This window comes from Ursus americanus, chromosome 5, assembly GCF_024610735.1.
Source record: "Ursus americanus isolate L20-20 chromosome 5, mUrsAme1.1.p, whole genome shotgun sequence".
NCBI lineage: Eukaryota > Metazoa > Chordata > Mammalia > Carnivora > Ursidae > Ursus > Ursus americanus.
Window position 1 is genome coordinate 40,131,793 of NC_142131.1, and position 24,094 is coordinate 40,155,886.

The following is a 24,094-nucleotide window of genomic DNA, read 5'->3' on the forward strand; positions in this document are numbered from 1 at the left end:
TTTTAACGAAATTAACACGCTCCACACAACTCAGCAATCCCATCCCCACATATTTACCCAAGACCAAAACAAGTAGCCTCAGATCTGTACGTAAATATTTATGGTAGCTTTATTCACAATAATTCACAACTGCAAACAACCCAAATGTCTATCAACGAGTGGATGGCTAAACAAACTGTGGGATGCTTACTCAACGAATGGGTGTCAGCAATAGAAAGGAACTAAAGGTACATGCAACAACTTGGATAAATCTCAAAAATAGATGCTAAGAGAAATTAAACTGACTCAAAATGCTACATACCGTATGACTCCATTTATGTGCCTTTCCGGAAAGGCAAAATTATTCTGTTCAGTGGTTGCTAGAGAAAGGGTCACGAGGGAATTTTTCGGGGGTGACGGGAGTGTTCTATGTTGACTGTCATACACCGTGAACATCTGTGAAAACTTTATCCTTAAGGAGTTTTACTCTATCTTTTAAAAGTTAGGATGCCTCGGTGGCTCAGTCGGTTAAGCGTCTGTCTTCCACTCAGGTTATGATCCCAGAGTCCTAGGACTGAGTCCCGCATCGGGCTCCCTGCTCAGTGGGGAGCCTGCTTCTCCTTCCGCCGCTCCCCCCCCTCTCTAAATAAATAAAATCTTTAAAAAATAAATAAAAATAAAAAGTCGAAGTACTTAAACCATCCACTGAAATACTAAATTATACTATTTGAATTTAAAACTAACTGAATAAATTATAACTCTTATCTCCAGGGATCCTCTAGAATCATTCCTACAAGAGACATACCATGTTTCTCATTCTGCATTAACAGGGATGATTACTTTTTTAAATGTTCAGTAAAGAAGTACTCAAGTTACCATATCTTGGGTCATGTTCCCACCTTTGTAAAGTCAAATGTTTTGTCTGTACATTCATATGGGATCAGATTTTACACAACTAAATCACCAGCTGGGCAAAATAATAACTAGTTGATACTCTGATACATTTTAACGTGCATATAACACCTTATTGTTTTTTTAAGTCACTGTATTTCCTCTGTAGAAGAACTAAAAAATCTTTTAAGAAAGACACATGCAATCGACTTTATTCAGTTCAGGGAACAACACCCTAGAAGAAAAACTAGAAAACCAAAATTGTGCCTGAAGTTTCACCCACTAACTATGTGATCCCACTGAAGTTAATTCAGTTCTCTGGATGTTGGTCTCCCTGTCAGTAAAATGAAGGCTGGACTGAAGCATGACAGATACATGGAGGGACTACAGACACTTTCACTTCCTACTGCAGAGTACTTTGCCACTAATCCATTCTAGCACGCTAAAGCAGGCAGGTTCTGCAATTCCTTTTTAATACAGGAGCATTCCAGATAGCTATCAACCACTGATCTTGATTAGTTGAAAAAGAGAAAAATCTTCGACTACAGCTGTTCACCAGGCCTTTTTGTCACTATTTTTTAGGGATAATCCACGCAGGCAGCTGTCTTCTCCACTCACATCATCTCCAAGCATTGACCCCTTCTAGGAAAACCAGTAATTTCATGAGAGATCAGTGGAATAGAATTCTGAGTACAGTGTATTTTTTCAAAAGACTGAATATGAATCTTCCTAACACATACCTGGCAATCTGAGTGTGCATGGTCTACGAGGTGGGTGAAGGTTAATTAGGAGGAAATGTAGAAGAGAGAAAAAAATGGTATATATTTGACAACCAGTTCATCTGATTATAGGTTTTACTATAAATTATCATATTGATCAATGATGATGCTACCAGCACAAGCACATGTTTCTGAAAAGAAGGTAGAAAGTTCTACCTCTGCCATAATTAGAAAAAATTAGCAATATGCTGAATAAAGGATACGGTTCTAGAACACCGAACCTCTACAGACATGCACATTCACCACACTGAGCCTTCAAGGCTGAGGCCAGATTTTGATAATCAAACCGCTGCATGAATAGGGTAAACCTGTGACTACATAATTCTTGCTGAAAGGCTCAACTTCACCCCTTTCTCATGAATGGTGACTTTGTTTATAGAGAACACTGCTGGAACCAAAATAAAGCTTGAAAAGTTCTGAGAGAAACCTAATGAGTTCGGGAACCTGAGATTTATGTAAAGCCAAGAGCCAGAAACAGTCAATGACTGACAAAAAGAAGGGTTAAGAAAATCAGAATAAAGAATGGAAAATGATACTCATGGAAGCAGACTGGGATGGGCCAGAGGATACAGGTCCAAACTCTGCTCGGCTTGCGCGTGCCCATCCAGGCTTGGAGGAGAAGTCAGTCATGCGATCGGTGGGGTTTACCCACCCCGTTCCCTCCCCGGCCTCCAGTGGGGTTTCTAGCTCTACCAGCTGAGGGGCGTGGACACATGACTGTCTAGAAGGGGTACGGGAAGGGAGGCAACCTCCATCAGTGGGCAGTCACTGTTTCTCATTGGGATGTGACTCATTCTGCACAGGACAGCGGAAGCAGAGATGTAGGCATGGGAGGGGGACCACATGCCAGCAGACAGGGAAAACCGTGCTTGCGCTCGAGCACCTATTAGGTGTCAGAGGGGGTGACCACAGACCTCAAATTCAGAAAAGGGGGAAATGATTACGGCCCAGGGTAGAAAGGTCCAGAAGCTGGGTTTGAATGGGAAGATGGGAAGAGGTGACTCTCAAAAAGGAGAAGGAAGGACTGAAGAGGGGAAATGGGAGCATCCATGCCATGTTCTGGAATCAGTAAAAGTTGTTACACAGAAATGCTCTTCAAAGCACCAAACTTCAAACAACAACGACAACACCCCAAAAGATGTACGTCAATTCCACTCATTAAGCAGTTTGGGATAACAAAACCCCAAAAGGCTTGTACTTCCTGGCATGCACAACACATATTTATTTAAAGTAAATAAGCATTAAGAAGTTAAAAATTTTTTTCTCCTTTTTAAAGTTATTATAAAAATGCTCCCTCCAAATGTGTAAATGTAACATTTTAAAATGAAGACTTTAGATTTTTTACCTACAGTATTTTTATAAAGTTTTGAATATTAAATAATCACTTCGCTTTTAGTAATATAATACTCTCCGAACCCTTATCTTTTACAAATTAAGAATCAATCTTGTTTTCCTATAATATATAATCTTTCTGAATTAAATGCTTTAAAATGTGATTAGACATTTAAAATGGAAACAAATCAAATAAGAGCTATAAACCAGAAATGAAATAAAAATAGGTTTGGGAGGAGAAAAGGCACTGTACTTAATCTTTTTTTTTTTTTTTTGACAGAAAGAGAGAGCACGCTCGCACAAGCAAGGGGAGCAGCAGGGAGAGGGAGAAGCAGACTCTCTGCTGAGCAGGGAGCCAGACACGGAACTCGATCCCAAGGACCTGGTATCATGACCTGAGCCAAAGGCAGACATTTAACCGACTGAGCCACCCAGACGCCCTGTACTTAATTAATCTTATACAGATTACCTCTCTAAACACAAGACAAGTATTAGAGGTGTGTAGGGGTGTGTGTGTGTGTGTGTGTGTGTGTGTGTGTGTGTGTGTTTAGAGAGCGAGCAAGTAAACAGTGGGGAGGGGCAAAGGGAGAGAGACTAAGAGAATCTCAAGCAGACTTTATGCCCAGCACAGAGCTGGGGCTCGATCTCACAACCTTGAGATCATGACCTGAGCCAAAATCAACAGTGGAACAGGACACTTAACCAACTGAGCCACCCAGGTGCCCTATTTTGTTCTGTTTTTAAATAAAAAACAGCCCGCTTTTTTCTTCCATATGTGCTACATATTGAGTTCTAAGTTAACACTTCATAAGCATTCTTCTCAGTGTGTCATCTTTAATGTCCTGTCGTGCACATCAGTCAAATCTGGTATCAAATACGGTATATAATGTGGAAGAAGTAAAGGTAGCCAGGCGGAACCATGTAATTTTAAACCTCACTTGGTTCTTAACCTCTCAAACCTGTGCTTACTAACAAGTGACAGTTCACATTAAGTAGGAGGCAGCAATCTAGAGTCCTGAAAGGAACTGCTAGTCCCCCTGCTGGCCTATATACAGCTTCCATAGCACAGCAGATACATCAAAACTTAAGAGGTTAAAAAAAAAAAAACAAAAAAACAAAAACTTCCTATTGATTATTATTCCAGCCAAAACTTTACATCTTGTTATAGTCCCAAGGTCAGATTTCAGAAGACTGGCTCAGTGAGTATTAATAAAAGGTGGACTTATACCAGGATACCAATTTATTTACAAAAAAGTAAGTGATTAGAGTAAGTGTCATATTACCCTTGCCAAACCTTCCTGGTGAATAGGTCACCATGGTTACATTCATTCATTTTAATCAACATTTTATGAGTCCATAAAATGTGTTAGACATCATGGTAAGCTCTGGAGTTAAAAAAATGGCCACCTCCAAGAATATGCAATGTGAACAGAGCAGTCTCGTCAAAAAACGTAAATGGGAAAAATGGACAGCTACATGACAAAGCATGAAACTAGAGCACTTTCTCACACCATGCACAAAAATAAAATGAATTAAGGACCCAAATGTGAGACCTGAAACCATAAAAATCCTAGAAGAGAGCACAGGCAGTAATTTCTCTGACATCAACTAGAGCAACATTTTTCTAGATAAGTCTCCTGAGGCAAAAGAAACAAAAGCAAAAATAAACTAGGGACTACCTCAAAAAAACTTCTGCACAGTGAAGGAAACAATCAACAAAACTAAAAGGCAACCTATGGAATGGGAGAAGATATTTGCAAATGACATATCCAATACAGGGTTAGTATCCAAAATATATAAAGAACTTATACAACACCAAAAAATAATCCAATTAAAAACGGACAGAAGACATGCACGGACATTTCTCCAAAGACATGGCCAGCAGACACATGAAAAGATGCTCAACACCACTCGTCATCAGGGAAATACCAGTCAAAGCTACAATGAGGTATCACCTCGCACCTGTCAGAATGGCTGAAATCAAAAACACAAGAAACAGGATATGGAGAAAAAAGAATCCTTGTGCACTGTTCATGGGAATGCAAACTGGTACAGCCACTGTTGAAAACAGTATGGAGGTTCCTCAAAAAATTAAAATGGAATTACCATACGATCCAGTAATTCCACTACTGGATATTTACCCGAAGAATATGAAAACACTAATTTGAGAGGATATATGCACCCAGATGTTTACTGCGACATTGTTTACCAACAGCAGCATTATGGAAGCAACCCAAGTGTCCATCCATGATGGACTAGAAAATCTGTAGGAAGGACAAAGAAAACGAACAACAAATGAGATGTTTTTTATTTTTCTTTTAAATTAAAGTGTGATATCTTGAGTAAGTACTTTTTTCCATTTAATGGGTATTTCTGACATACTACGTGGCACTTGTCTGAAGGGAGAGCATCCTGTCACCTGAACGGAGCTAAAGAAGCACTGGCAAATTATCCCTAATTCTCATCAGCGGTCCCCAGAATCTTCATCATTCTACCATCACTTGAGATCTTAGCATTTGCGAGTGAACCCACTTTACACTGATAACATTAGGATAGATGCTCCTGGTAAAAAACAAACAAAAAACCCCCAATTTTGATATAAATTTATTTTCATTTCACAAAGTTAAATGGGATCCAACCGATCCCACTCACCCCATTACTGAGGGTTCAGCGAGGCAAACGTTGCTTTCTAGTCCAGCCTCTTACATTTCATTCTTTCTCCTTAATTCAAGAATTTTCAGGGGGCAATCAAGAACTTCAACAAGCTCGAACAAACCCACCTTTCCCAAGTTACTCCTCCTTTCATGGCTTTCAGGCAGTTAAGTCATCACTTCTTGAATATAATAGCTGCTAACTCATATCTGCTTACTCCCTTCCTGCCCCTCACAATGCTCTTCCTCCTTTTTTCTATTCACCTTAATTCGCACTTCCTTCACAGGCCTCCTCTGGACACTCCAACCCACTGTACGTGAGCACTCTGTCCTTGGAACTTCCAGTAGCATAAAACGTCTGCACTACCCATTTAGCATGCAACTCATGTACCATCTAGTTCTTTCTCCTAATGTCCTTTAATTTTTCATGCCTATACGCCTGCTCTAAGATCATCAGTTAACTTTAAGCACAGCCATGTATGATGTTTATTTTTCTAGGTCCCACAGGACATAAATAATGTGAACACTCAATAAATAATCATGGGAATTAATGATCCCCACAGCTCAAGAACTGCCCTCCCTCATTTTCTTTTTGCAATATTATCTTTGCTTATCTCTTCTTGAAATTACAAGTATGGAGAGTTAATTATAGATAACATATTGCAAATGATTACACTAAACATGAGGCAGAAAACAGAGCAGAAGGTAGCTGTGTTGGAATCTATTTCTGAAACATTTCAGAAAATGCAAAGGAAAGTTTAACACTGAAGATGAAAGAGGAGAATGAAAGTAAAACTGAAGGGAAAAAAGTACTAGTAACGTGAACGTTTTCCTCCTTTTTGTCACAAATACTTTTCCTTTTTCTATTTCACATACTTAGTAGATATATTAATGTATTCACATAGACACGAGTTACAAACACACTACAGAAAGAAGACAAGCTTTTATGCACGTCCTTTTGTTTGGTTCTTCAAGTGTGGTGTAACTGATGTTAGACATACACAAACGTTAAATAGGTGACGGCTTGAAAAACTGTACTAAGTGTTATTTGACCATTTAAAACAATTCCACATAGTTTTCTGTAAATTTCTTTTTCTGTTAAATTCACATGAGTAAAACTATAGTTTTTAATCTTGTCTTAGTGTTTTCTAAGGCCATGGCATTTTAAGGCGTTTTCTGGGTATATAAAAATATCTGTAGACTGTGAACTGCAGAGACTTCATGCAGAATGATTTTTGTTTTTGAAAACTAAGTACTAAAGAAAAAAAATCAATCCACCTTTGTGTTTATTGAACCAACTTTAAAAACTATGCTGGCTTAAGATTATTTCTATCCTTTTGTGTCATTATGAACCTAACCACAAGGGTTCAGAAAACAAATAGCCCTTGAAAAGAAAAATAAAACTTTTAACCCCAAAGGCACAAATAAATGAAATTTCTAATATTCATTTGGTCAGCCCAAACAATAAATATTACACTGAATGTGAACAGAACTCTAGTTTCTAACTGTCCAATTTTTATTAGCATTTTTATAGTGAGCATTTTATAGTTCTATTTTTCAGAGAAATGATCTATTCATTATAGACCATGTATTTTACACTTTCTAAGTGATGGACTGATAGATTTGCATCATATCTTCATCCCCCTGGACCTGGGAAGGAAACAAAGGCATGCAGGAACATACAATTTCCAATTATTTTTTCTGAACAGTTCTAAAATCAAAAATTGATGATTTAACAGTTTTTCATAGGGGGTCCAAGAAAAAAATAGATAGCACTCTCTGATCTAACCAGACCACAATTACACTATACATCAAATACAAATGATTAATATTTGAAGTCACTCTTGCATTCTTATACCTTAAATATAGGAGGTCACTGAAGTTAGGGTAATTTAAGAAAATCATAAGCTTCAAGCATTAAAAGCCACAACCAAATAGAATATTCTCTTAACTCTACTTCTCTGCTTATATTGTTTAATAGGATTAAGCAAAGAACAACAGTTTATTGAAAGAAAAAGGCAAAATAAAAAAGCTCTGACTAATCAGTCTTATTCCGGGCTTTCTACCACACCAGAGGCTACAAAGTGGTGACATTTACACTAAAATTCATTTTTTTCCTCTCTAGATATTTTCCAGGACCTAGCTAGCTGCAAATACTTTTGTCACTTAGATGGAAACATATATTCTTTCTACACAGTAATTCTCTACACGGTCATGGAAAAGAGTGTTAATAAATCTAGTTCCCTTGACAAATACTGACAAGGAAATAGGATAAAAAATTCTTAGTGGAAATTCACTAAGTTGTTTTAAAATGAAAATTTTACATCCAACAATAATCCTTACAAAGGCTTTTTATTATAAACTATTCCCTCAATTAATTTTTGGAGTGCACATACACAAGCAAAACAAAGAAGCCCATAATCTTTTTTAAGATACTAAGAAAAACTCTAATGATCCACGTATGATGCCATGAGAAGAAACTGCCACCTTCCGTGACTTTCAAGAGAAAGAAACAATACCCAGCGACAACACTAAGTTCCCATAAAGATGATAAATGAGGCTCCTGGGTGGCTCAGTTATGAAGCGTCTGCCTTCAGCTCAGGGCGTGATCCCAGAGTCCTGGGATCGAGCCCCACATCAGGCTCCTCCACTGGGAGCCTGCTTCTTCCTCTCCCACTCCCCCTGCTTGTGTTCCCTCCCTCGCTGGCTGTCTCTCTCTCTGTCAAATAAATAAAATCTTTAAAAAAAAAAAAAAGATGATAAATGACTGGTACAGAACTGTGTGCAAAATACGTTAGGCTGAAAACTCCAGCAATGCTTGCTTTGAACGCTTACAGGAGTCATTTGACGGAGTAGTTCTTGATTTTTAAAAAGGGATATAAGAGAACTTAATAGAGATTTCATAATTATGAAGGTGGGAATATGACCTCACCATTTGTAAACACTAGGTATTGCTGATGATAAAACTATGCAGTAAATATTTACAAGGTAATCATGAATCGATACCTTCAGGACAAACGAAAAAAGCCAACTATGCTGTCATTAAAGTTATATGAAAAGATACTTGTGGCTTGGAGTTATATTCCTGGAGAAGTGTTGTATGTCGCACAGCCCGAAACAAAATAAAGAGAACGTGCACTGGAAAAGTGTTACATGATCAAAAGAGGACTTTGGTAACAAAGGCAAGTAAAGGTGTGGGAGGACCTGGGTACAGGGAGGACACGGGTGAATGCCTGTGAGACCAATTTCATAGGAAGGCCTCACATTACAGCTGTTTCACAGAACCTTATAAAAGGTTCCCTAGTCTTCCCCCCCCTTTTTGCAACCCTTTAAAACAAATATGGCATATTTTACTGTTATTGTTGTGATACAGGTAAGATAACTGAGTAAAAATGCTTGCTGAATGAAGACACATGTAAGAGGAAGAGTGTAACCCTGGCACTTTATGTAGGAAAAAGTCGAGAACTCCACTAAGAGTACAAAGTTGGTGGAGAACACAGATCCTTTCCCTGCTACCAGTGACTTCTACACAATTCCCTCACTCTCAAACAATGTCCACCCTTACCTTGCCCCAACACTTTGTCTCTGGCTATCAACACTGGCAGCCCCTCACCTCCAGAAGCCCGTGAGACACCTTACCCAGGCTCCCACTCTGTCGCCTTGGACCTTCCTGACTTCCTGCTTACTCCTGCTGAAGTGTCTGTTCTATGCCAATCAAGTCCTCAAGGACAATCTAACATCAAAGATCTCTACTCTGATGCTAGGAGGGAAGTGGGAATAAGTTCTCAATTATCCTAGAAGTGTGATACATATTTCTGAAATTCCACCCTGGAATTTTAAATGTATTCAAAAAGAATAATGCTATAAATAAATGATAGTTGAGTCCTATACTTCTCATTTGTTATGGGGGAGTATAGAGAGGAGCTTTTTTGGTATGCCCTGGAACCTTACCCAACTTTTATAGAAGTTAATGGAAAAAACAGATCTGTATATAAAGCTATCCTTTTGAAACACAACCATTTTATTCTTGAGGGCTCTCATCAAAAAACTAGTAAATGGTAGAGAAACACAGAAATCTTAAGTTTCTTCACCTATACTAATTTAGAATATCACTTAGTTTTAACTTTGCTGTTCTGTTTGAGGTGGGGCTGCCTAAATGTGAAACAATCTTATGCATAAATTATACCACTAAAAATTTCTACACATATATCATTTCAAATCAATTTTACCTTAAATAAGTTTTTAAACTGTGCAATAACAAACAACAGTGTCATGTGAGCTAACATTTTTAAAAGGAAAAGCTGCTGAAACTGTTAAGAGTACTTAATGATACCACCATGGCCAACTGCAACTCCATACATAAAACAGTATTAATAAAAGTTCTCTAGTTGAGCCTATATCACTCATCAATTAGAAGTTATACATAAAAACAACAAAAAAAAAATCTTGATAAAACTTCTAAATTACTTTCTTTGAATTGGGGGGAGTTTTTTCGTAAGGTCAAGATAAATACCTTGTTTATGGATATTTCCTAACTCTAAATAACCACCTATGCTGCTTCTAACATTTTCGAGAGGATGTGGTCTAGGTGGTGGGGAAGGGAGACATGGAAGGCTTTTCACCTTTCATTTTAAGTATCTCCATTTTGTTTGAATTCTTTTTTCCAAAGAGCTTGTACTTTTAGTAATTAAAGAAAAAACTTAACTGAAGTTGTGGGAGTAGCGTGGATACAACAACAACAAAAGTGTATTATTAAAAACATTTTCAAGATGAAACAAACACCACACGCCTTTCTCTAATGAAACAAGTAATTTATGTAAGAACAGATTTATTTAAAATGTATTCAGGTTTTCTGCTAAACTCACAATCAAGGACAAAGCTTTGAACTAGGCAGGCAAAAGGAGAACAGTAAAAACTTCTGGGGAGGGGGGAATTGTAGCTTTAACTTCTCTGAAATTTCCAGTTTATCTCAAAACCACTCCTCAGCTCCTTTCTGCTTTTCCTCAATTATCTTTCAGCAGTGGCTCTCCAGGCATGACCCCCAGACCAGCACTATCAGCAAACTTGTACACGCACACCCTCAACAGGCCCCACTCCAGACCTACTGAATAAGGAACGCTGGGAGGGGTAGGGGGCAACAATCTGTATTTTAACAACCCAGGTGATTCTGAGTTTGAGAAGCACCGTCTTAAGGAATACTGGACAACACAGCCATTCTTACAATAACTTCAGGTTCACAATACAGACTCAGTAATTATCACTTGGTTTAAACACTCCCAGACTGCCTTAGGCTAATTTCATACGGGAAGTATTAACTTTTAATAATAAAAAAGAGAAATTTGGGGGAAGAGGAAGGACATTACAAACACGAAATACATAATGCTCTAGGGAAAAATTTTCATACATATTCATGGTTCAGGTCCCTGTTAACAAGCATGAGCACCTACTATATGCCCAATATTCTACAGAGTATAAATTTATGCTAATAGAGAAAAACAGAGTTTCCATGGCTTGAATTAGATCTATCTACATTAAAGATTCTCAGTCAAGGCTACTAATATCTCCTGGGAGCTCTCCATCTTACTCTTCCTCACTTACCTGTCTCCCAAAATCACGACCCAAATGGTTGATGTTACTGTTACGAGAATATCATATACTTCTGGTGTACTAGACAAACGGAAGGTTACAAAATTATTGACCTTTACCAGACAGATCTCTCCCGCGATTTTCTGCTCGTGGAAATATCTTGCCACTTGGAGATCAGATGTGAATCTCAAATTCAGTGTATCCAAAACTGAACTCATTATTTTGTCCCCACCCATATCCCTACTCCTTTTGCTTCCTTTGCTCATTAAATGCAACAGAATGTTGCCTAAGCCCAAAAGTTGCCATTTTTGACTTATCCCTTACCTGCCACCCCTTAGACAATCACCAAGCTCCAGAATCCATCCATTCTCTCTGCCACTGCTCTGGTACACGCCTCGGGGACCTCTCCTCTGGACTGGTGATTCAAACTCCTACCCAATTAACTCTGCCTCTAGTCTCGTGGCTCCTTCTAGAAAAAGGTACTCTATAAAGAGTAAATCTGCTTATGTCATTCCACTGTTTAAAATTCTTCCATGGCTCCCTGCTGCTCTAAGGAAAAACACGAAATTACAACATCCTTCATCATCTGATATCTCTCTTTCCACTGCAAATCTCACACCACTACTCATAACTTTGGTTATACTGAATGTTACTTCATGAAAAGCAGGATTCTTTCTCTTTCTTCAATTCCTATGATACGATGTTACCTCTACCTATTACTTAGCTCTCATTTCTGTTTATCCTTCATGATCCAGTCTCAATGTCACTGTTCTCATAAAGTCACCTCCCACTTCCACTTACATTATACCCAGTAGCACCTCCAAGCACAATACTTACTTACATCCTGTACAGAAACCATGCGTCTCCTCTAGATCTCAAGCTCTACCAAGAATAGGAGCCATGCCTATGTTGTTCACTACTGGCACTTAGACAGCAGCATAGCATGAAATTAAAAGCATGCGCTCTGGAGTCAGACAGACCTAAAAAGTGTCACAAGCAGTAAGAATCTGGTGCAGTTTCTTAAGCTCATTTTCCCTAGGTCTCCTTATCTGTAAAACGTAGATAGTTACAAGGTTTTTTAAGGATAAATGTGATATATGAGATATTTATTAGCTTAGTGCTTAGTACCCAGAAACATTAGCTAGTGTTATTACTTAACACAGCACCTATCAAAGATATATGCTGAAAGAATACAGTATTCATAAATTATTAAAAACATGTATTTATTAATGCTAAGCTCAGATAATTCATTATACTTCCAAATAAAGCTTATAATTCTTTACGGAGGCTCCAGTTGAATTCATGTCCATGACACTGAAGTTTTCCTGTAACTAATATTAAGTTGACTTATAAAGCAGAATGTTCAAAGAGAATCACCTGTGCCTCACTTTCAGGAACAATTTGTTTGTGAAGTTGAATCTGCTCCAAACCAGGGCTTTCTAAAGAATGTGGGGAAGTGTTACAAATTGAGGCAGTTACATTATACCTCGCTGACTGATAAAAGCTGTAGTATTCAAGTCTATTTTCCCCTGAGTTTTCTGGTGCCTTTAGTTTTTGTTTAAATTGAACAACTTTGTAGATCAAAAAAATGATTAAAACACAAGCTAAGATGAAAAAAGCTAGCAAAATGTCAAAAGCCTCATTCAACTTTTCAACTTCTTGCGTACAAACGAGAGATGTTTTCCCTGACACCGAAGCATCATCAATCGGTAGAGCACTGTTTGTTTCCAAGTTCAAGTTAACAGAAGAAGTAAGCTGTATTTGCACGGGTAACACTGCAGTAGCCTCTAATGGATTACCAAAGGTATTCTCTTGAAAAAATCTACTGGCAGGTGAAGTACGACTTCGTTCCCAGAAAGTAACGCTCTCTGTACTTTCCAAATATTTCCCATTTGTGGTTACTTTATGCCAGGCCATCATTAACGCAGTAGTCTTGTGATGAATATGAAGAGATTTTATAGCCCAAGCTCTGGATACATTTGTCGAAGATGTAACACAATTTGTAAAGTCAGTCCACTTAATATAATGCAACGCTCTGCCACGCATGGATGGGGGGTTCTGACAATGGATGTTTAGTGTAATGGCTGAAGATGCTAGCCAGTCGCGCAGGCCCAAGAGTTTGCAGTTACATTCCCAAGGATTAGAATTTGCCTGAAGATGAGTCAGTGAAGACAATGGCTTAAGGACCCTTGGATGTAAGTCTGTAAGATTATTAAATGACAGATTAAGGATCTTCAAAGATGCTCCCATGTTTTCAAATGTATCATTATCAATGCTGATTATTCTGTTTCTATCTAACTTAAGGTAAATTAAATTCTTTAACAAGCTAAATGTGTCAGAATTTAAATTCTCTAAATTATTATGACTTAAGACCAAATGTTTAAGATTATTAATTCCACTAAACCCATCCCTAGCAACATTTTGAATTCTTGAATTTTTCAGGAGGAGATACTCCAAGTTGACAAGTCCTTTAAATGCAAAGGGCTGTATTGCTTCAATATGGTTATGAGACAAAGAAAGTCTTTTAAGGCTCTTAAGTACTTCAAAAGCATTTGATGGTACTTTTGTTAAATTATTACCTTCTAGATACAAACAATCCAGGTTTCCAAGATGTTGAAAGCCTAAGTCTGATATCCTCAAAATTTTATTGTTTGATAAATCAAGTATCCGAAGAGCAATCATACCAAAAAAGGTACCACTCCCCAGGACAGTGAGGCGATTCCTTTGTAGATTTAAGTACTGAACTGAAACTAAATCATTAAATACTCCTCTTGGAACAAAAGCTACTTGGTTAGACTGTAAATATAAAGTACGAAGATTGGAAAGTCCCTCAAATATTCCAGGATCCAAGCGTTTTATAACATTATTATTTAGATATAGAAAATACAGATGCCTCAGCTGAACAAAGGCTTTTGGATATACATATGCAATGCTAGAATTATCCAAATATAACGCTACAAGAGAATCAAGTCCTGTTAATTCACTCTCATTTATGTAAGATATATTGTTTCCAGTCAGATACAGAAAAACTGTACTTTCAGGAAAATTCTTAGGAATACTTGAAAGGCCTAGGTTACGGCAGTTAATATGTCTCCCAGTGCAGAGCTGGCAAACAGACGAACATCCAAGAATCTCTTTATGGAATAAGAATAGAAGGTAACAGGTAACAAGTAGAAAAAGTCGTAGGCAAGGCAGAGAAAAATGTAATCCACACATAGCCCTGTTCTTGGTTTTTCTGTTCATATCAGAATTGGCTATAAAAAAAGAAGGTGAAACTTTAAATCATCAATAAGTTCTCAAAATTAAAGTGCTATAATACTTAAAATTCTGTGTTCTCTTTTATTTTTATTAGTATCAGCCAACAATACTAAATATCATCAATTGTACTATGGTGATAGCATAATATTATATGAGTTTGGAATGTATTCTAGAATTAACACCTCCAGGCCATTAACCCACTGCTTGACAAAATGATAATTCAAATTTAATGAACTGCAAAATAATATGTTTGCTAAAGCTAATTTAAAATATTACAACTGACAGTAACAAAAGTGACAAATGATGATGTAGGGATAATGGTCTTTGGATATAATATGTCCCTTTACCAAATTAAAGTCAATATTAAGTAACATTATAATTTATGAAAATACAAACTCACTACAAAAGAGCAATTAAACTCTAAACTACAGCTTTTTACAAAAGGAAATTATTTTTCATTTCAATTAAAAGTTCGTATTTAAATAAATCATCTTACCAAAACCAGGAAATTCATATTATTGACACTCGGCTGATTCGTGTAAAGGTTTTCTTTCTAAATCTGAAGAGCGACATTTCTACACTCCATTTCTTTCTGTGGCACTGTTGACCTCCACCCCTCAACCTTTTTTTTTTTTTTTTTTTAAGTCACAGTTCACAGGAAACACCACTCTTCACATTGGTTCCTCCACAGTCAGTGTGTAAAACAGAGGTTGCCATGGATACAGGAAACTGAGAGACAGGAAGTAATTTTATCTGTGTTTCAAAAGTATTGTTGAAAGGAAATCTCAGGAACTTATTTTTTTCAAAAAGCAGTTAATTTGAGTTTTCCTAACACACATACCTAAACATCTGATAATTTAAAAAAGTATTTTTTACAAGGAAATGTAAAAATTTTAAATATTCAGAATGAACAAGCTGTAGCCATCAGCAACAGATAGATATTGAATAGAAAAAGGTAAAATAAAAAGTAAAGAGTAATATAATTTTGGTTAATTTTTTTAAATGCACATAATATTTACATTGCTTTGAATACACATTACAGACTTTAACTTTGTTTTAGTCCTTAAAAAAAAGGTAGCAAAAACAACTTTAGAATGGTTGTTCCTTAGAATATGTTGTTACACTAACCTCTGTGCTCTTCCTTTTTAACTTTTCGAAGAGATTTTTGGATATAAAAAATACTGACTATCACCAACTAGCACCTTAATTTGTTAAGGTATATGCCTTACATTGTAAAATGATATAAAGTTGCACACCAAATTACTGGCAAAGATTACTGTTGGCAAGAAAAGTTGGGGAGAGTGAAAGGGACCCTGTAATGACTTTTCAACATATATACATCTGAAACAGTGTGAACCTTTTACAATAAAAATCTATCTCTGCATCATGTACTATTTTAGGGTAATGATTTAAAGAGTTAACTATAAATTGTTTATATTATATATTGTTTAGTCATTACTTTCCCAAAAAGCTCATTGCTTAGACTTTCTAATTCTGACTTTGATTACTATTATTAATACTCTGATAATACACTTAAAATATCAGTAATTATATATATATATATATATATATATAGACACACACACATATATAAAATTGCATAGTAACTCCCTTTTGTTATTAAAGCATCTTTTACATCAAGACAACAATTATTTCAGATAATAATATTAATTATTTCCACATTAAATATCTGGTAAAATACCCAGCACTTTCTACGACAATACAAAATCAGAGAGACATACTAGATAACAGATTTTTATCAAAACGATTTACAATTTTCACAACTATCCTTTGTGGCCAACTACCGTTGTTGCTATTGAATGAAGAAATTAGAAAATCACCACCAAAAAACCCCACAACAGAGAAATGACATGAATTAGAGGTAAAGATGGAATAAGAGCTAGGTTTCTGAAGTCCATTTTGTGTTTAGTGTTTTCAATAACATAAAACATAATGAAGAATTTTTCTATTGCGTCATACAATTTAAAGAGTTATGACAGGGTTCAGGACACGCTATCCCAAAATACAGCACTGTGGCATACTGAATATTCTAAACTGAAGGAATGTGAGAAAAAGGCAGAAGTGTAAAGGACTCTCTGAACCCTCCCCTACCTGCAGCCACACTCTCATATCACCTGCCCTTCACCCCTGAAGGAGGTCATAAAAACTTGATGTTAGAGGTGCCCTCCACTATAGTAGGAGAAAATGAGCATTCTTACCTCCAAAGACAAAGAGACTTGCAAAATTTGCCCCTTTGCTACACTCACCTCATACCCTGTGCCCTAACTATCTTTCCACGACTTTCCACTCTGCCTCAAACCTAGCATAAAAACACACAGGTTTGGGGCACCTGTGTGGCTCAGTCGGTTAAGTGTCTGCCTTTGGCTCAGGTCATGGTCCCAGGGTCCTGGGATTGTGCCCCTTCTTGGGCTCCCTGCTCAACAGGGAATCTGCTTCACCCTCTGCTACTCTTCCCTACTCCCCCACCCCTGCTTGTGCTCTCTTGTGCATGCTATCTACCTCTCAAATAAATAAATAAAATACACACACACACACACACAGAGGCTTAACAACCTCCTTTGGGTCTTCACTTCCTTTTGAGGGCTCCCATGTCATGTAAAACTTAACATTAAATTTATATTCTTTTCGGGGCGCCTGGATGGCTCAGTCGTTAAGCGTCTGCCTTCGGCTCAGGGCGTGATCCCAGCGTTATGGGATCGAGCCCCACATCAGGCTCCTCTGCTGGGAGCCTGCTTCTTCCTCTCCCACTCCCCCTGCTTGTGTTCCCTCTCTCGCCGCCTGTCTCTCTCTGTCAAATAAATAAATAAAATCTTTAAAAAAAAAATTTATATGCTTTTCACCTGTTAATCTTGACTTTGTCAGTTTAATTTTCAGACACAGTTAGGGACCCAAGAAAGTTAAGGGAAACTTTTTCCTCCTCTATAGTTTGGAAGAACTCATCGACATCAAAATAAAATTTAGAGGAAAAATTACAAGGTGATAAGATCTGAATATTAATTAATTTGTCCTCCACTGCAGAAAGATCCAAAGCAGACAAAAATATTTATTCTTATTAGATCTCGAAAACAAAATTTTTAGTAAATTACACTAAATAAAAGTGACAAGATAAATTTTGTCTTTCTCCTAATGTAAAAGCTGAGGTAAACTAAATAAAGTGACTACATCAAACAATAAATCTAAATCTAGGATCCAGAACAACAAAGTTTAGCCTCTCCGTTCACTGGGTTCACAGGGGTTGCTGCTGTTAGTGATCACTACTACGGAAGAACACAGAAATCGGGACCTCAAAAAAGGGTGATACAGGAACAGAATTCAGAGACCTCCTCTTACTGGCTATGAGCACATCACTGATTAGTGGCACAAGTAGCCACTCAAGGTTTAGATTAGAACTCAAGTTTTCCAGCTTCCCTCTGCACTGACTGGAAGGTAAATGTCCCCATGCTTTAAATACTATCATTTTGCAGCCAACTCATATTATTTAGGTAATTTGAAACATCTCATTATCTTTTCAATCCTCTAACATGTTTTGTGAAATCTTCATATGATCTCCAAGACATAATAATGTTCCCTGATCTGACATTTGGTTTTGCTCTAGAATAACACAGCAAAATGGTTCCTCATATCCCTTTTTTGATTCCTACTAATTTTCATTAGAACTATTTCTGAACACGACACTCAGCCTCCTAAAAAAGCTTCCTCCTTTTTTTCCCCAGGAAATTGACTCATTGAATTATTCTTTTCTCTCTCTTTTTATGGAGCTTTCATTAACGCTGCCTTCAAATAATCTCATAGTTCAAGTATCAATACAAATCTATTTTCTTTTCCATTCAGAAATTTCATGACAAGTAAGACAATGTGTAAATCAAATAATTATTCTATTACCACCTTTTCAATATATTCCCCCGATATTATTTAGATATACAGCACCTACATATAAACCAACCAGGATGGGTTTACATAGAAACAACAGTTTACAGTAGTGCTTACTGATCTTACGGGTCTTAAAAATTACTTACAGGCCGTAAAATCAAGAGCCTCAAAATCTGAAATGGTGTTTCCAATTAAAAACATTCTAGTAACAATAAAAAAAAATATTATTTTGCTCAGTGTAGGAGGAAATTTTAATGAAGAGCCTTATCTCAATACAGATTGATTATCAGTTGCAAGGAAGAACAGTAACTACACAGTGGAGCGATCTAACACCTGCCCCAGAATTAACAACATTAAGGAGAAGCAGATGGCCACCATGTGCCACTGGATGTGGTACTTGAAGAAGGACAGCATCAAACAATTAGATAATATTCCAACCAAGGATGCATAACCGCAATCTCATCAATACAAATCATCAGACACATCACAAATGAGGAATACTCTATTCTAATAAGAGAAAGGGAGGGAGGGAAACAAGAAAAGGGCTGTATTCTTCAAAAATGTTAGTCATAAGAAATAAAAAACTCAGGAAATAATACAGAGTAAAAGAGACTACAAAGACAACTAAATGTAATACCTAACCCTGGACTGAAGCATTTAAGAGTAAAAGGCCATGATCTATTCAACTTAAATGCAAATAATTCAGAAAATAAAGCATCAAGTGTGTTGTGTGTGCGTGTATAATGCATGTATACACACGTAATGGGGGCCGGGGGAGAGGGACACATGCTAACAATGTCCAGACCATCACGCTCATGAAACAGAGATTGGTGGGGGAGACAGCTTAAAAGCACTAGACACCCAAACGCCCTTCAATGGCTAAAGGTAATACATCCATATGATGGAATACTACTCAGCAAAAACAAAAACACCAACATTCTAGTGACACACACAACAGCTTAGGCAAATATAAAAGGCATTATGCTGCCCAAGAAGGCCAGTCTCAAAAAGTTATACACCGCCAGACTCCATTTATGTAACATCCTCAAACAGACACAATTACAGTAAAAGAAAACAGATCAGTGGGAGCCAGCAGTTGGGAGTCAGGGGAAAATGACAAGCACGAGGGCGTGTCCTCGGGTGATGAAACTATTCACCTGTGCTCTGACTGCAGTGACGATCACACAATCTACATGTATTAAAATTTATATTAATGTATAACCTCCCCAAAAGTCAATTTTACTCTTTGTAAATTAAATTTTTTAAACTTCTATTTTAAAATACAAATATTTGTGGCTAAAAAATAAAATACATATAAAAAACTACTAGACCAAAACTTGTTTGATTTACAATCATGATCAGTTTTATAAAGGAAAAATAGTGTTCTGCAGCTACTGGAAAGCATGTCAATTTATAGAATTTGTCAAGATTCTGAGGCACGAAAAAGCTCAGCATTTTCCAAAGAGAGAGAGAACAGCCAGCATGGTTGGTAGAAATGACTGAGAGAGACCAGGGTGGAATAGGGCTTGGGGGGTCAGCCAAAAGGCAAACCCTGACTAGCTGTCCCATGGAGACCACTGAAGGATTCTGAAATAGAAGAGGAATGAGACCTTTCTTGCTTTTAAAACACAGCTGTCCTCCTCTTGTGCAATATGGCTAGGCTTGAAGGAGATCAGAATAGATGAGGAAAGAACAGTTTAGGAGGCTCCTTCAACAGTCCAGGAAGAAGAGTAAGACAGCTTACTTGAAGAGAGTGGAAATGAAGGGGACAGATTTGAGATATATTTAGAAGTGTAGCCAACAGCTTTGGTGATGGATTAAATGTGGACGGTGAGAGGTCACACTGTCAAAGACAATTTCCAAGTTTCTGACATGAATAATTGGGTGTTCAGAAGTATCCAAGACTGAGAAGAACACAGTACATTGGTTATCTTACCTTCATCAAATATATCCAATTCAGACACATTATTGAGAGCCTACATGTGTCAAACATTGTGCTAGGCTCTACGGATACTAAAGATAAAATCTGCTCCCTGATCTCAAGGATGTTCTGTGAGAGAATACATGTTCAGTCGACATACTCATTATAATAATATCCTGACCATGCAGGGTATTCTATAAGCCAACAGCCTATGTCTGGTGTTAAGCAGAGAAAAAAAAAAATCTGCACATTATTGTCATCACAGCCAGAATTTATTTACTGAGCATACACCACTTCCTAACCATTGTTCTAAGTACTTTACATGTATTACGTCACTTAATACAGAGAACAATCCAACAGTGTAGCTCTATTTTATAGATGAGGATAGAGGTATGTTAAATACCTTGCTCAAGACCACGCAGTGAATTCAGGAGCCAGGACTCAAATCTACGCAGTGTGGTTCAGAGCCTAAACCTTAAGCCTTTCACTGTATGCCCTTGACACATGGGTCCAACCTCCAAAAAACCCAGAAGGTAAGCTACATAAAAAACATAGAAACAGAGCAAGGAATACATGATAATAAATGTATGATGCAGTCCAAAAATTTCAGGAAGGCAGCAATCACTTTTAGGCTGAGAAACTGGAAGGAGTTTGACGAATGAAAAAATGGAAGACAAATAAAAAATGTCCAAGGACAGCAAATAAAACTGGTGCCCTTTTACCACCTAGAATTCTACACGCTTTCTCCACTTTCCCTTCAACTTACAGCCTCTACTCCAAACCTGCCGGATCTATAATAAATCTGGGGACTTAAGGGCTCCATCACTGACAAATGTTAACAAAAATAGCTCATGCTGCTCTTTGGCTGCACATTTAACGATTATTTTAAATGTCTGGCAAATACAAACTGAGGGTCAACTTTACACAACCACTCTGTACAGATGAGTCAATGGAAGCCTCTTCCTGAGCTGAAATATCTGCCAATTTCTGAAAGGTGAAACGGAGGCAACGGCAGTAATGAATGAACAAGAATAATGAAAAGTGAGCACTGGCAGGCATGCACAAGGTGTCTGCATGAAACAGCTGCGGGGAGACAGTGTCTTTCTTCAAGTGTTGGCACGGGTCACATTTGGACAGTCTGAATGGGAGACAGCCTCGGAGTCAATGAGGGAGAGCCTCAGGAAAGCCTAAATTGGTACCTTCACACACTTTGTCAAAATAATTGACAGTAGTAACATTAACAGTAGCACATATTAATAGAGAGACAATAGTATAGCAATAATTGAAAGATTAATATTCAATTATTTACCATTTAACACCCTTATGCATTCAACACTTTAATGGGCATTGTACATACATTCTCCAATTTAGCCTCAAAAGAACCCATAGAGGGATGCCTGGGTGGCTCAGTTGGTTAAGCGTCTGCCTTCGACTCAGGTCATGATGGAGCCTGGGATCGAGCCCTGCATCGGGGTCCCTGCTCAGTGGGAGTCTGCTTCTCCCTCTCCCTCTGCCCACATCCCCCCTCCGGCTTGTGCTGTCTCTCTCACTCTTTCTCAAATAAATAAAAATCTTAAAAAAATAACCCATAGGTACTGGCTGGTATCATTACCTCACAAAAGAAATATCAAAAAACCAAGAGCCAGAAAGGCAACATCACATCAACAGGTAAAACATGCATGTGAACCCAAATTTAGCTCTGTTCTCCACCACTATGTGTATTTTTCTCTCTGAAACTGCCGGATAGAGTGAAAGCAGAAGCTCAAGGAAAAGAATCCCCCAAAATAAAATGCTCTTCAAGCCATGAGGGTATATTAGCTACACAAGAAAAACCAGAAGGCACACGGGATTTGCGATTTTACTTCTTTTATACCCTAGCTGGGGCTAGCTACTCTGTCAATTATTTTAGGTCTAGACCCAATACCTCATTCTCATTCACAAACTTCTCTTCATCTCATTCTAAAATGGTTTGAGATCCTGCAACTCCAAAGTCATCTTACTGGATAATTTCGGTCTCTTGAGTGATATGTTTAAAAGTTTAATGCTATACAATGGTTGCTGATTTGTTAAGGGTACCGAGTGTCTGTAAGATGACTGCCACACCTTATGAAAAGTTCATCAGAAGCATTTATCTAGTTTGTAGATGGGGCACTGGTCCTAGATGTGAGGAAGACACTGAGAGTATAGGTCCCATATTCACAAGCATTCAGGAACTTTCCTTAGTAGGACAGGAGACAGAAGACAAAAATAGTTGCTCTAAGATGCAAAGGCATACTGAATAGTATGTCCTAAAGGTGCAGTGGGGTGTATCATCAATGCACAGCAGGGTGCTCTAGCACGTAACAGGAGTTCCCAAAATACTGCTGAATGTTGGTTGTATCAGTACCGCAGGCTTTATATTAGGACAGGAATGTAGGAGCATTTAGGTTCTGCTACAAATGTTTCAAGAGTAAAGTGAATCTTTACTGAAAAACCAAAATGGAGTATTTCCATTCAAATTCTAAGGTAAGGGGATAGAAACACTTCCAAACTCTTTAAAAAGCGTGGAACTTTTGGGGGGAAGGGGGAAGAAAGTGAAATTTCAAAGCACTGACAGAAAAACAAACTGATGCTCAGCTTTAAAAAACAAAAGTTTTATAAATGATTATTACCTTTCAATTAAAAAAAAAATTCACCAAGCCCAGGAATTAGTAATTTACCTCTTGTTTCACAAAACTGTTTCATATACAGATAAAGGCAGTAAACCTGCAATTACGGCCCCGGTTGTTCATCTTCCTAAACCACCTTGTCTGTATCCTCCAGCTTCTGTCAGATTAAAGCTAACAAAATTCAGTATATGAATATTAACCAGTTCAAAAGTAGGCATGTTATTCAATTTCTGTTTGGGAAGAAAACCATTCTGTAAATTGACAGCAAGAACCAAAAACTACATATGCATAGCCTAGTCAAAAAATAAAATCACTAAAAGCTTCAGCACAGAGGGATTTTCCCCAGTTGAATTGAATGATCATAACCAGTCACTACTATAAACTACATTAGATTACATACAAAGGAAATCCATAATCCAAATATTAGTTTTTGAAAAGCTAAGGGTATCTCTCCCATTTGTAAACCATATATTCAAAGGGAAGATGGAAAGCAGAGCCTCAACAGCTCAGGTTCTAAAATTTCCAAGTACTCTTAGACATGTTTTATTCTCCTTATCAAACAAGGGGAGAGGTATAGAATCACCATTCAATATATCCTATAATGACTGTTCCTTTCATGGTCGACTCTGGCACAATAAAATTTCTTAACAACTTTCCCAATGACACCTCACTGCCCCTTTCTGCAAGTTACTACATAATGAGATAATACAAACTGTTAGAAATCAGTTCAAGTCAATCTTGAGGAAAAAAGCAGCAACAATAAGAGCAACCACCACAAAACTAAAACCCTAGACTCTATGCTCCACGAGGGCAAGGATGCATCTGTTTTGTTCCTCCCAGTAACCTCACTGTTTCTAGCATTCCACGGACATTCGGGTCAGTATTTGATGGAAAGGGGCAGAGAATGATCATTCAGCTAAGGGGTAGGTAATCACTAAGGGTGCTTTCTACCACTCCAACTCTGAACTTAGTATACTGTAGGGCACACTGAAATAGCTTGGCCAAGGCTGGACCATCTTGTCTATCAACCGCACACAAGAAGCAGGGGAAAAGTATGTTTTCCATCAGGCAGTCTTCCCAGCTTGTCTTCTCCTATCTGGACTCTAGAGCAAACACAAGAATCTGACACACAGACACAGCACAGCTTTTTAGAAGCAA

General features: G+C 37.6%; 2 protein-coding genes across 3 annotated transcripts in view; both read right to left on the bottom strand.

The window, feature by feature from the left end:
- IPO11 (importin 11) overlaps nucleotides 1-24,094 on the bottom strand; it is a 210,218-nt gene that overhangs the window by 39,320 nt on the left and 146,804 nt on the right. The gene's annotated exons all lie outside the window — the stretch shown is intronic.
- Nucleotides 3,525-15,955, bottom strand: LRRC70 (leucine rich repeat containing 70). 2 transcript variants are annotated; one of them, XM_087862130.1, is made up of 2 exons: nucleotides 14,973-15,949; nucleotides 3,525-14,472 (listed from the first exon to the last, which is right to left on the bottom strand). In XM_087862130.1, the coding sequence occupies exon 2, from the start codon at nucleotides 14,459-14,461 to the stop codon at nucleotides 12,566-12,568; it is 1,896 nt and encodes a 631-aa protein (XP_087718256.1). In that variant the 5' UTR covers nucleotides 14,462-14,472; nucleotides 14,973-15,949; the 3' UTR covers nucleotides 3,525-12,565. The 2 variants fall into 2 exon arrangements, 1 of the variants encoding a protein (XP_087718256.1); XR_015724498.1 differs by having other exon boundaries at nucleotides 13,285-13,419; nucleotides 14,973-15,955.